This window comes from Pelodiscus sinensis, chromosome 12, assembly GCF_052426305.1.
Source record: "Pelodiscus sinensis isolate ZL-2025 chromosome 12, ASM5242630v1, whole genome shotgun sequence".
Lineage (NCBI taxonomy): Eukaryota > Metazoa > Chordata > Testudines > Trionychidae > Pelodiscus > Pelodiscus sinensis.
The window spans coordinates 46331402-46342686 of record NC_143063.1 but is presented as its reverse complement, the minus strand read 5'-3'; the positions used below and the strand labels follow the sequence as shown (position 1 = coordinate 46342686).

The 11285-nt window shown below is 56.6% G+C and overlaps 2 protein-coding genes across 2 annotated transcripts; both read right to left on the bottom strand.

The window, feature by feature from the left end:
• Positions 1-4759: 4759 nt before the first annotated feature.
• On the bottom strand, positions 4760-7073 carry LOC149523751 (uncharacterized protein T26G10.4-like). The gene has a single exon (XM_089781537.1). It carries the CDS (start codon positions 7071-7073, stop codon positions 5505-5507), a length of 1569 nt encoding a protein of 522 aa, XP_089637663.1. The 3' UTR covers positions 4760-5504.
• A 24-nt stretch (positions 7074-7097) lies between these two features.
• On the bottom strand, positions 7098-9653 carry LOC149523750 (uncharacterized; the record flags this gene model as incomplete). Its single annotated transcript, XM_089781536.1, has 1 exon — positions 7098-9653. A coding segment is annotated over one exon (2556 nt), but the record flags the coding sequence as incomplete, so codon positions are not given.
• Positions 9654-11285: the final 1632 nt, after the last annotated feature.

Genomic DNA, 11285 nt, shown 5'->3' with positions numbered 1-11285 from the left:
AAAACCAAATTCCTTTGTCCCAGTTTGAAAGTCCCACCTACATTCCTACTGGTCACTCCACCTGGCTAGGTGTAGTTAACCCCTTAATCCCCAGGCTGCTGGCTAACCCTCATAATCATGACAGCTGCTACCTAGGGTCCCTGGGCTGGAATCAAGAGTCGCGGGCAAGCCTGAGTTCCCCCTCAACCCTCCCCACACCACTAAAAAGTTCATTCCTGGAAAGGGAGGCCAGGATTATGAAGGGGTTTCACCCCAATTCTTTAACTTTGGCAATGAAGAGGATAGCTCTGTAAGCTGTGACCTTGGCCTCTAGAACAGTGATGCGCAACCCAGTGGTTGCAATCCCTAAGGGTGTGGCAGATGTCTTTCTGGGGGGCCACCAATGGCCAGGCCCAGCCGCCCGGATCTAAGTGCTGTGCCGTGCTGCTCAAATTATCTTGGGGGCTGTGACATGAGTCTATGGAAGTTGTGGTTGAAAAAAGGTTGTGCTCCACTGCTCTAGAAAATGTAAGAGGCAGTGTAGAGCTTACAGCAGGTCTCTGAGGCATACAATAACCACCTAGAAGCACAGGAGTCTCTGTGCATGGCTGGAGCTTTGCCACTTGCTCTAAAGAAGACGAGCAGGCAGCACAGTTCATCCCCTTATTATTTTGTCCACCAGTTAAGCCTAATATCAACCAACTTTGGTCCTTTAATTTCCATCCCCGCACCTTCTTGTTTATTAAGCACAACCACAACAAAGTCCTTGAATCCTATCAGTAGGCCTCTTATTGATTTGGATTCATTTAATTTCTCTCGTTATTGTCTTGCACTGGTTCATAGCATTCATTATGGAAAACAAGATGACCTCTTTTCCAAGGTTAATTCTTGATCAGGCAAAAGAAGCTGTAAGTTATTGTGATATCTTGTGAACTATTATATACTGTTAGAGAAGGAACAGGCGACCCAGGAGTGGATGGGGTAAATGGAACTGCTTTATTGCCCATGCACGTTAACCTTGAACCCCCAACATATCATTCCGAGTGGCCACAATTTGGCACCAATTGCATCCTTTTACCTAATTTAGTATAGGGTATGTCTACACTTGCACTCTCTTTAAATATCCCATGCTTCATTTGCATATTTGCGCTATTTCGAAATAGCGCTAATTTGAAATAACAAACACTGTTAAGATGCGGTTATTTCAAGAGAAAACCCTTCTCCCGAAATAACTGGTAAACCTCATTGTATGAGGAATAAAGGTTATTTCGAGAGAAGGGTTTTCTCTCAAAATAACCGCATCTTAACAGCGTCTGTTTCGAAATAGCGCCATAATGTGAATATGCAAATGAAGCGTGAGCTATTTAAATCCCGGCTTCATTTGCAATTTCGAATGTCTTCATTTGCATCCCTCTCTCAAAAGAGGATGCAAGTGTAGACATACCCATTTGTTAATTCACATATCTATTGCTACTTTCCCTAAAACCGTATTAGGTAATGTTAACTTCCATACAATAAATATTAATAAGCAGGTGACGAATCCAATTCTACCCGCCCCATTTGTTCTTTACTGGTTTTTAGTTGAATTAGCATTACATACTGTCTTAATCAGCAGCTTATAGGAAAGTGCTTTGACCCTGAAAATATTTTTACAGAACAAGTGTGAAGACAAAACAAGACCCTGTTTAGTGCAACCATCTTTCAAGGCTGCCAGGACAAAGGGGAAAAACATGTTTAAAGGCAATACCTGAAGTGGCTGACCCCTTACCACTATCCCAGACCCCTATTCATTTTTACATATCCCAACATACACCTTTTACATTTGATTTTACGACCAGGGTAAATTTTTAGGCCCAATAATCACAGCCGTACAGGGCAGCCTGCCAAACAGCTAGGCTGGTGGTGAGATGGGTCTACTGCCCAGCTAAGAATTGAGCACATCCTGCTATTTTTGTCACTCCATCTCCCTTGGCCTCTGTCAGGGAACCAGTAAGGTGACCAGATAGCAAGTGTGAAAAATTGGCATAGGGGTAAGGGGTAATTACCCCCCATCTAAAACACCCCACATATCAGGTCTGAGCCTATAAAACTGGGACATCTAATCACCTTAGGAACCAAGGCCTAACAGTGAAGTCAGCCTCAGGGTAACCGAGGAGCACAGCTGGCCTGTAATAATCAGCCTGATTGGCTATCTGGCCAGATCTGGTCAGCAGAGCAGCTCTTCAATCCAGCAGCAGCTGTGATGGCTGCTCAAAGCATTTGCCCACTGCTATATAGTCCCTGTTTCTGCCCAGCCTTGTTCCAATCCTGCTCCCGCCTTGAACCCACCTGCTTGGCCCTCGGTAAACTTTACCCTGGATCTCATTCCTGACTTCTGGATCCAGCCCTGACCGTGGTCCTGGCATCTGGCCTTCTGATCCTGGACTCCCATTGCTGGCTAGTGACTTCTGCTCCAGCCACTAGGCCTCACCCTAACAGCTCCCCTCAATCTCACCTTCCCTGTTTGTCACCTGTCTGTTACATCTTCTCTTTTTGAGCGGGAGCTCTCTGGGGCAAGGATGGTCCGTCAGTGCATGTCTGTACAATGCCTAGCACAACAAGGCCCAGTTTGGCCTACTGGGACTGCCACAATATAAATATTCAATAGTAATGAATAAACCTGGGCTCTCACTGTCCTCCTGGGATTTTGGGCTTTGTCCACCTTCCGTGATTTTGGTACTGGATCGTGTTCGTCACCCCTCACGATTCCTGCTTTTTGCTGTCTGTTTCTTTTGTTTGTTCTCCCTCCCCTTCTATCCCTACCATGGCTTTTGCTCTGCTCTTGCTTTCAGGCCAGTGTTCCAGTTTCAAACTGCGTCGAGATTTCCAGCCCCTTTCAAAGACCATGATAGCTCCAAAGCAAACACTGCAAGAGAGATTGAGATTTGGTGTGCCAGCCTCTTCCTTTCCCCTGCTCAGCACACATTTGGCATCCCTTTCCCGCTCCCCCATGTCCAGATTAGCCAGCAGCTACCCCTGCTCTATCAGTCTCAAAGCAGAAAGTGGCAGCCATGCTGAAATCCATGTGCCCGAATGCATGAAGTCGGTTTGGGGTTGCAGCTCAGTGTCCCCTAGATTCTTGGTTGAGCCCACCAACCTCGTGTCTCAGAAAACTTTATGGCACAGTTGAACCCAGACATGGAAGACTAATGCATTAATCCACCCTGTCCCTTTAAAACGCTGATTGGAACCTTCTTACTTTTAGAATCCTCGTTTCCACAGCAATGATAGACACAGCACTGTGTGCAGAGTTTGGGGTCTATAAATACATTCTCGCTCTGCCATTCTGATATTAGCTATGACGACTACCTCGTTACCACATGCAATTTTGTAGAAAGATCGGTTTCTGAACAAAGACAAATTGGGTGAAGTTCACCACTTGGTTCACACTGTAGTCTGAATAAAAGGACTGGAAAATCATGCACAATGCCTGATGAGATCTTCTGTCTTAATTAGGATAATGTACATTGATTTTAATTATAATTTTGGAAATGACAGACTTCAGTCTCTCTCTCTCTCTTAATTAGCTGTTTATTTAGGAAGTTTTAATGGGTTTACAGACCCCTGCCGTGCAAATACAGGCAATCCCCGGGTTACGTACAAGATAGGGACTGTAGGTTTGTTCTTAAGTTGAATTTGTATGTAAGTCGGAACTGGCGTCCAGATTCAGCCGCTGTTGAAACTGACCAGCGGCTGACTACAGGAAGCCCGAGGCAGAGCTGCTCTGCCCCGGGCTTCCTGGAATCAGCCGCTGATCAATTTCAACAGCGGCTGAATCTGGACACCTGGGACAGAGCAGCTGGGGTGCTGCCGGGTAGGTCCCCACAGCGCCGCACCTCGGCGCTGCAGGGACCAACCTGGCAGCACCCCAGCTGCTCTACCCCAGGTGTTCCCAAGTCAGCTGCTCCTGAAACTGATCAGCAGACCAGGGAGATGCGGAGCGGCTTTTCTCGCCACGGCTTTGCTTCGCATCTCCCTGGTCTGCTGGAGGGCCCCACCCAGCAGACAAGGGAGATGCGGAGCAGCTTCTCGCTGCAGAGAACGCGGGCGGCAGGACCGCCAGCGTCCTTCACAGCGAGAAAAGCCTGGTCTGCTGGGGGGGGAGGGCGCACTAGCTGCACCCTCCCCCCCCCCCAGCAGACCAGGGAGACGCGGAGTGGCTTTTCTTGCTGCGGCTTTGCTCCGCGTCTCCCTGGTCTGCTTGGGAGTCCCCCCAGCAGACCAGGGAGACGCGGAGTGGCTTTTCTCACTGCGGCTTTGCTCCGCGTCTCCCTGGTCTGCTTGGGAGTCCCCCCAGCAGACCATGGAGAGGCGGAGTGGATTTTCTCGCCGTGGAGGACGCGGGCGAAGGGACTGCCCACATCAGACCACGGAGACGCAGAACGGCTTTTCTCACCGGGGAGGACTGCCTGCGTCCTCCACAGCGAGAAAAGCCTGGTCTGCTGGGTGGGGGGGGGGGACTTTGCTCTGCGTTTCCCTGGTCTGATGGGGGAGACGCGGAGTGGCTTTTCTCGCCGTGGCTTTCCTCTACGTCTCCCTGGTCGGCTGGGGGGCACCCCCAGCAGACGCGGAGCAAAGCCACGGTGAGAAAAGCCGCTCCATGTCTCCCTGGTCTGCTGGGGGAGGACCCCCAGCAGACTAGGGAAACGCAGAGCAAAGCCACGGCGACGGTATAGGAGAAGGAAAGAAGCCTACCCTGAAGCCGGGACAGACAGACCTACTATATATTAAATGAGTTTATTGAGTGAATGTTTCAAATAGAGTACAGTAAACTTAACAAGCGTGAGGTAGAATACATCTGGGGAGCTGGAGCGGGTTGTATTGCAGGGTAGATAGCAACATTGGGTCAGTGTAGAGAGAAGAGAACCTCTCCAGTCCCAGATACATACAGTACGGTTTACAATTGCAGATTGTGCAGACAATACGGGCCTCGTAGAATAAAACGCTCTTCCATGAGGGCTGAGGAAGGGATAGGGAGGGGGTCGCCTGATGTATCTCCACCACTGTGTGGAGAGAGAACGTGCGTGTATGAGTGTTGGAGGAGGGAACTGACAAAAAAGAACTCATCTAATAGGCAATCCTGTAGGGAGAGATCACCAGACAGCATTGAACAAAACGTAAAGGATCAAGGAGCTGTCTGGGGCGCTATTTGTCACTAACAGAGGGCGAGGAAAAAGAGTAAAGAGAAGACTAACTACTGGACTATGCAGGAGAAGGCCAGGGAAGTGACAGTAGCACTCGTTGGGGCCCTGCTTAGCACGAGTGACTGGACCTATAGGCGGCAGAAAGGGGTCCCGGGCAGGGCCAGAGGGCAAGGAGGTTAATAGCAGTTTAAGGACCAGGGGCAGAAGCAGGCCTCAGGCAGGTCCAGGGCCTAGGGAGTAGGGCGAGAGCAGGTTAGGATGAAGCGTGGGGGATATGAGCAGGGGCAGGTCCGGGAGCAGGCCTGGCAGGGCATACTGGAGATGTCAGGGGGGGCCGGGTGGTTAGATGGCGCCATACTGGCGTTGACCCATGATGTATTCAGTATAAATGTCCCTGAACCACCTGATGGCGTCGGACACCATCAGCCTGCGCATCAGACCTGCGTAGCGACGACCGATCTCGCAGGCCTCCAGCACCGCGTCGTTCGACGGGACCCAGGCTCCCAGAGCTCCCACCAGCAGGGCATGGACCGCCACCGAGTAGCCACGGGACCGCAGGTTGTCGGCCAACTGCGTGTATTTGTGGAGCTTCTTTTCCTGGGCGACACGGAAGGCGGCCATGCAGTTTTCAAAGGGCACCGTCACGTCGATCAGGAGGATTTTCTTGGACTGTTCGTCTGTGACCACGATGTCTGGGCGCAGGCGGCTATTAGTACCCAGGATGGGGGAGTCCACAGCGACGGCTCCGAGGGTCGGCAGGAGAGCCTTCACGAGGCGGTTCTGGATGGCGTTGTGCCGCCGCCGCCAGGCCTCCGAATGTGTCGTGAAGCCGCAAAGCACATGGGGCAGTGTTTCCAGGGGGTATCCGCACCGTCTGCACCATGTGTCTCTGGTGCCATGGCGGATGGCGCCATTCAGGGGGACGCAGTTGAGGTGGGCTCGATGAATGATGCGCCAGTCAGCGAAGCGGGTGAAGTTGCCAGCCCGGAGGAAGTGGTTGCTGGCGTCCTGCCTGCTGGTGACAAACACCTTGCCCTGGTCCGGTTTCTTAGCCAGGGTGTCTGCGTAGTGGTGGCGGATGGTCCCTTTCAGCAACCTCTCAAGCAGAGCCCTGGCCGCGGGGGTGACGGTGGTGTGACCTTGTGCGGTGATGCGGGGGAGCATGACGCTAAGCTCCGTACGGGCCTCGCTCCAGACCCAGCAGCAGCCAATCCTTTTTCCCAGACGGCGGGTGGCATTGCGGGCCCGGGACCATAGGGACGAGAGGTCACCTCCGTCCCTCCTGAAGTCCCCCTCGAGGGAACCGCTGAGGTAGGTGGCGATATCCGCAGTGGTGGGGTCCCTGGCAATCCTCCTCCTTACTACATCGCGCAGGGCGTTCTCCACGATGTCGCGCACTCTCCGATCCAGACAGGTCAGGAGGCGGAAGGCGTGGGTGATGGAGGCCAAGTCGCAGAGGTCACCCATGCGTGGAACGTTGGCACCTCCCTGCCTGTGGGGGATGTAGACGATGTCCGTGCAGGTCCTCTGAGGGAGGTAGAGCCACTTCCGGACAAGGAGTCTAACTGTGCTGTCAGCTTTGTTCAGGGGGACCTTGGTGACGGCAGAGCCTCTCAGGGTGAAGGAGATCCGGGGGATCAGGAAGGTGTTAACCGTGTCTATTTTCTGCCACGGTGCGAGGAGGGATCGGTCAAGCAGCTCTGCGTCCCTCAGGATTTTGTGGAGGGTTTCCGTCGGAGTGGTCTCGACCCATACTCCCGTTGGGGTGCCCAGGTGTTGGTAAAATTGGCCCTCCTGGAGGCAGGCCATGGGCTGTCCTTGAATGGAGAAGGTGGTTCGCCTTGTGAGAGTTCTTAAACTGCCGTTGACGTGGAGGGTGGCACATTTCCGGGCATTAAAGCGAAGGCCCATCCAGTCGGCGGCCCGGCCGGCGACTTAGAGCATCCGCTGCAACCCCTCTGCGCTGTCGGCGATCAGGACCAGGTCGTCGGTGTACGCCAGGACGTCGACCCTCACGCCGTGCAGGTCCAGACTGTCCGGGCTCCGGGAGATGGCACGCAGGATGGGTTCCATGGCCAGATTAAAAATGATGGGGCTGAGGGGGCAGCCCTGTTTCACGCCACGGTGGATGTTGATGGGCGCAGTTTCTCCAGTGGTGGCACGGATAGTGGTGGTGCAGTCTGTATATAGATCCCGGAGGATGTGGAGGAAGGCGTCCGGGGCCCCAAAGTCTGTCAGGGTGTCTGTGATGTGTTGGTGGGGGACGGAACTGAAGGCGTTCGCGAGGTACAACCAGGCGATGGCGCATTGTCCACGGGATTTCCTTGTCTCTCTGAGGGCTGCCTGGAGCACGAAATTATGCTCGTAGCAGCCCTCGCAGGTCATGAAGCCTTTTTGGGTGGAGCTGATGGCGCCACCGTGAACAGCCCAGTCAGTGATCCTGGCCGCCAGGCAGCTGGCATAAAGTTTGTATAAAGTGCTGCCCAGCGAGATGGGTCTCCAGTTTTCCGGATCAGTACGGTCGCCCTTCTTGTACAGCAAGACGGTCATCGAACTTTTCCAGGTGTCAGGAATGCGCCGTAACTTCTTGCAGGCGGTGAAGAGGGCGGCTAGCACCAGGCATCCAGGGTCGCATTTCTTTAGCTGGAGGTACCGGATGCCGTCTCTCCCGGGGGCGGTGTTGGTGGTCCTGGACAACCGTACCTGGACTTCCTCCGGGGTAAAGTCCCTGTCCAGGTCGTCGGTGGCGTCTAGTCTTGGTAGCTGAGGGATACAGTCCGGGTGGGGCCCCTCTCGGGGACGTTCCTTCGTGAACACAGAGGTGAAGTACGAGTGAAGTGCGTCGGGCAGGATCGTGCAGTGAGACGGGGCACCTTCCAGGATCTCCCTCACGGCCCTTGGGCGGTTGGTGCGGTAGAGCGCTTGGAGTCGGGTCGCGGCGACCGAGTCGTCTCGGTGGCCGGTGGCCCCTCGTCTCCCCCCCCTGGAGCTGGCGGTCATTTTGGGTGACGGGGGTCGGCGCGGGGGTCGGGATTTACCGCGGCGATCTGGCCCGGCACTTGCAGCCAGGTCGTCTGTTAGTCGCTCCGTCACGGTCACCAAGCCATCGAAGGAGTCAATCGATGTCAGCTCTCTTAGCCACAGCTGCTGCCAAGCCGTGGTGGTTCGTTCACGGCGGGAGCCCCGTCCGTGCTGGTAACTTATCTCCCCTGCAGGAGGGATAGGCAGGGAGGCCGCCGGAGCACGGGATCTCTGTGCAGAGGAGATGGCAGCGGGGCGGGATTCTGATGACCGGGCAGGTGTGCCAGAGGAGTCGGCTCCAGATCGGAGAGAGTCGGTATCTCCGGAGGCGCTAGTGGAGGCGCGGGGTTGTCGTCTGAAGCCGGCGGGCTGGCAGTGGTCTCGGGGCACAGGGGGCCCGGTGCAGTCCCTGACCAGTTCGGGGGTCTCTGTGGCGGCCACCGGGGTCCTTTGGAGGGAGGGATCATTGGAGGCAGGTGCCGGACGTCGTTCGGTGGACCGGAGAGGGGGGCTGGTCCCGCTGACAGGTGACCGGGGTGAGCTAATCCGTGGAGGAGCGCTGATCTGGCGACCACCGGTGGCATTCCTGACGGTGGACAGGAAATGGTCCAGTTGTACAGACAAGTTCCGGACAATCAGCGGCGGGGAGGTCTGAGGATCGGCAGAGTTGAGGGTGCGGGGCCCCGGAGACGGGCCGTTGCTTGTCCTGACAGCACAGGGAGCCGGGCTGGACCCCTGTTCAAGGCTGGCAGGCACAGGGCCGGTTCTTAGAGGAAGACTGTCAGGTGCAGGGCTGGTTCGCGGTGAAGGGGTGGGCTGTGTGGTGAGGGTGCTCTCGACCAGAGCGAGGTTCTCGTGGCCTGGCAACGGTTGTTTTCTGCTACACGGCGTAGTGGGCACCAGCCGGATCGGGGTCGAGGGGACGACTCGGGCACGGGGGCCTTTACAGGCGGTGCTTTGGTGTCGTTTGCACCTTTTCTGTGTCTCAAAGAGGCCGTGGCATCGCTCGCAGCGGAAGGCGATCTGTTTCCGGTGCACTGACTTCACGTGCTTGCTGAGGGCCGCCAGGGTCCTCACTCCTCGGAAGGGGAAGCAGTCTGGGCACAGGAAGGTGTGGTCAGGAATGGAAAGTCCAGGTAGATCAGCTCGGCCAGGCAGTGGGTAGGGTCTGGTCCTGGCGGGGGGGACCGTCTGGCAGCAGGGCGGGGGACGATGCCCGGGTCTGGGTCTGGTGTTGGAGAGACAGTGGGGAGACAAGCAGGGACCAGGTCCGGCACGAGGTCTTGCGCTGGGGTGGCAGCAGGACAGCAAGGAGCGTCGGGGTCCGGCGCGGGGATCACCAGCAGGGAGGTAGTAGGGTGCGAGGCAGGATCCGGGATCAGCTGGAGGTCCGGACCTGGGGACGCAGCAGGGCGAGAAGCAGGATCCGGCTCCAGCAGGAGTTCCGGGGCCACGGGGGTGGCAAGGGGGTGTTCAGAGTCCAGGGTCAACTGCGGGTTCGGCGCCACAGAGGCAGGACAGCAGCAGCCAAAGGCTGGGGATAGCACGGGATCCAGCGTCAGGGGGGCACCACGGCGCTGGGTCTTGTCCGCCGGCGGGGGGTCCGGTGTCCAGGAGGCAGCAGGGCAGCGGGCCTGGTCCAGGGACAGCGGTGGGTGCAGTATCGGGGAGGCAGCAGGGAGACAGGCAGAGCCCAGGGCCAGCAACAGGCCCAGTTCAGTAGCAGAATCAGCACCCCAGGCAGGGGGTCCCGTACCGGGAGGACAGTAGAGCGCGGGATCCTCTCCAACAGCGAGGGGTCCAGCGTTGCGGAGGTAGCAGGGCGGCATGCAGAGGCCGGGTCTGGAGCCGGGGAGGCATCATTGCAGCAGGCAGCGACTTGGATCCTGGTCAGGGGGCCAGGAGGGTGGCCGGGAGAGACCTGGTCTAGCATGGAAGGTCCTCTGGCAGGTGTCCTCGATGGGACTTCAGGGTGGGGAGCAGTTCCCAGATCTGGAGAGGCGGTACGGGGAGGAGCAGATCCCGGGTCGGGCAACCGTGAAATCTCGTCAGCCTCCCGGAGAACAGCAGGCGAGCGGCGAGAGTGCAGTGCCGACCCTGAAGCAATTGTAGCGGCAGCAGGCTTCAGCCAGGTGCTGATTTTCCTCTCACAGCTGCTGGCTCTGGTAATCCTTGCGCTGCTGCAGCGGGGAGCACTGGGGACCTTTAGTGGTGCCCTCCGGGAAGCCATCTTGGGGCAGGGGCAAGTGCAGCTCACGGCAGGAGAGCCCAGCGAATGCTGTTACCTCAGGGAGCGGGAGCAGGTCAGGAGCAGATCCCAGGAGGCAGGAGCAGGTCCGGATCAGGTCCCAGAGTGCAGGGGCAGGAACGGAGTGGGTCTCAGGGGGCAGGAGCAGGCTTGAAGTAGACCTCAGGAGGTGGAGGCAGGTCCGGGGCAGGTAGCAGGAGTGCATCCGGAGCAGGACCCAGGAGGCAGGAGCAGGTCCGGAGCAGGACCCAGGAGCAGGTCCGGAGCAGGACCCAGGAGGCAGGAGCAGGTCCGGAGCAGGACCCAGGAGCAGGTCCAGAGCAGGACCCAGGAGGCAGGAGCAGGTCCGGAGCAGGACCCAGGAGCAGGTCCAGAGCAGGACCCAGGAGGCAGGAGCAGGTCCGGAGCAGGACCCAGGAGGCAGGAGCAGCAGATTCTGAGCAGGTCCCAGGAGCAGGGGGCAGGAGCAGGTCCAGAGCAGGTCCCAGGAAGCGAGCAGCTGTTGCTTTAAGGCAGCAGGAAGGCCCCAGCCAATAGGCAGTCTGAAAAGACGTGCCTGGGCGAGGCCTGAACAGCTGATCTGCGATCAGCTGTAGCGCGGCTGGCAGAAAAACTGCAAAAGGGGTTTAAATCCCTCCTAGGCTAAAGAAAAAAAAAACGCAGATAAACGGAGGCTTTTACACTCCTTAGCGGCTTCCAGGGGGCCTAGCAATAAGGCTGATGAGAGGATCCTGCTGGCAAAAGCCCTGAAAAGGGCTGGATCCATCGGTCCCACGGAGCAAGAAGTCAATCCCACGGCGGTTTCTTCATCAGCAAATCTTCAAGCAGGAACCCTGTCCAGTCCGATACTACAC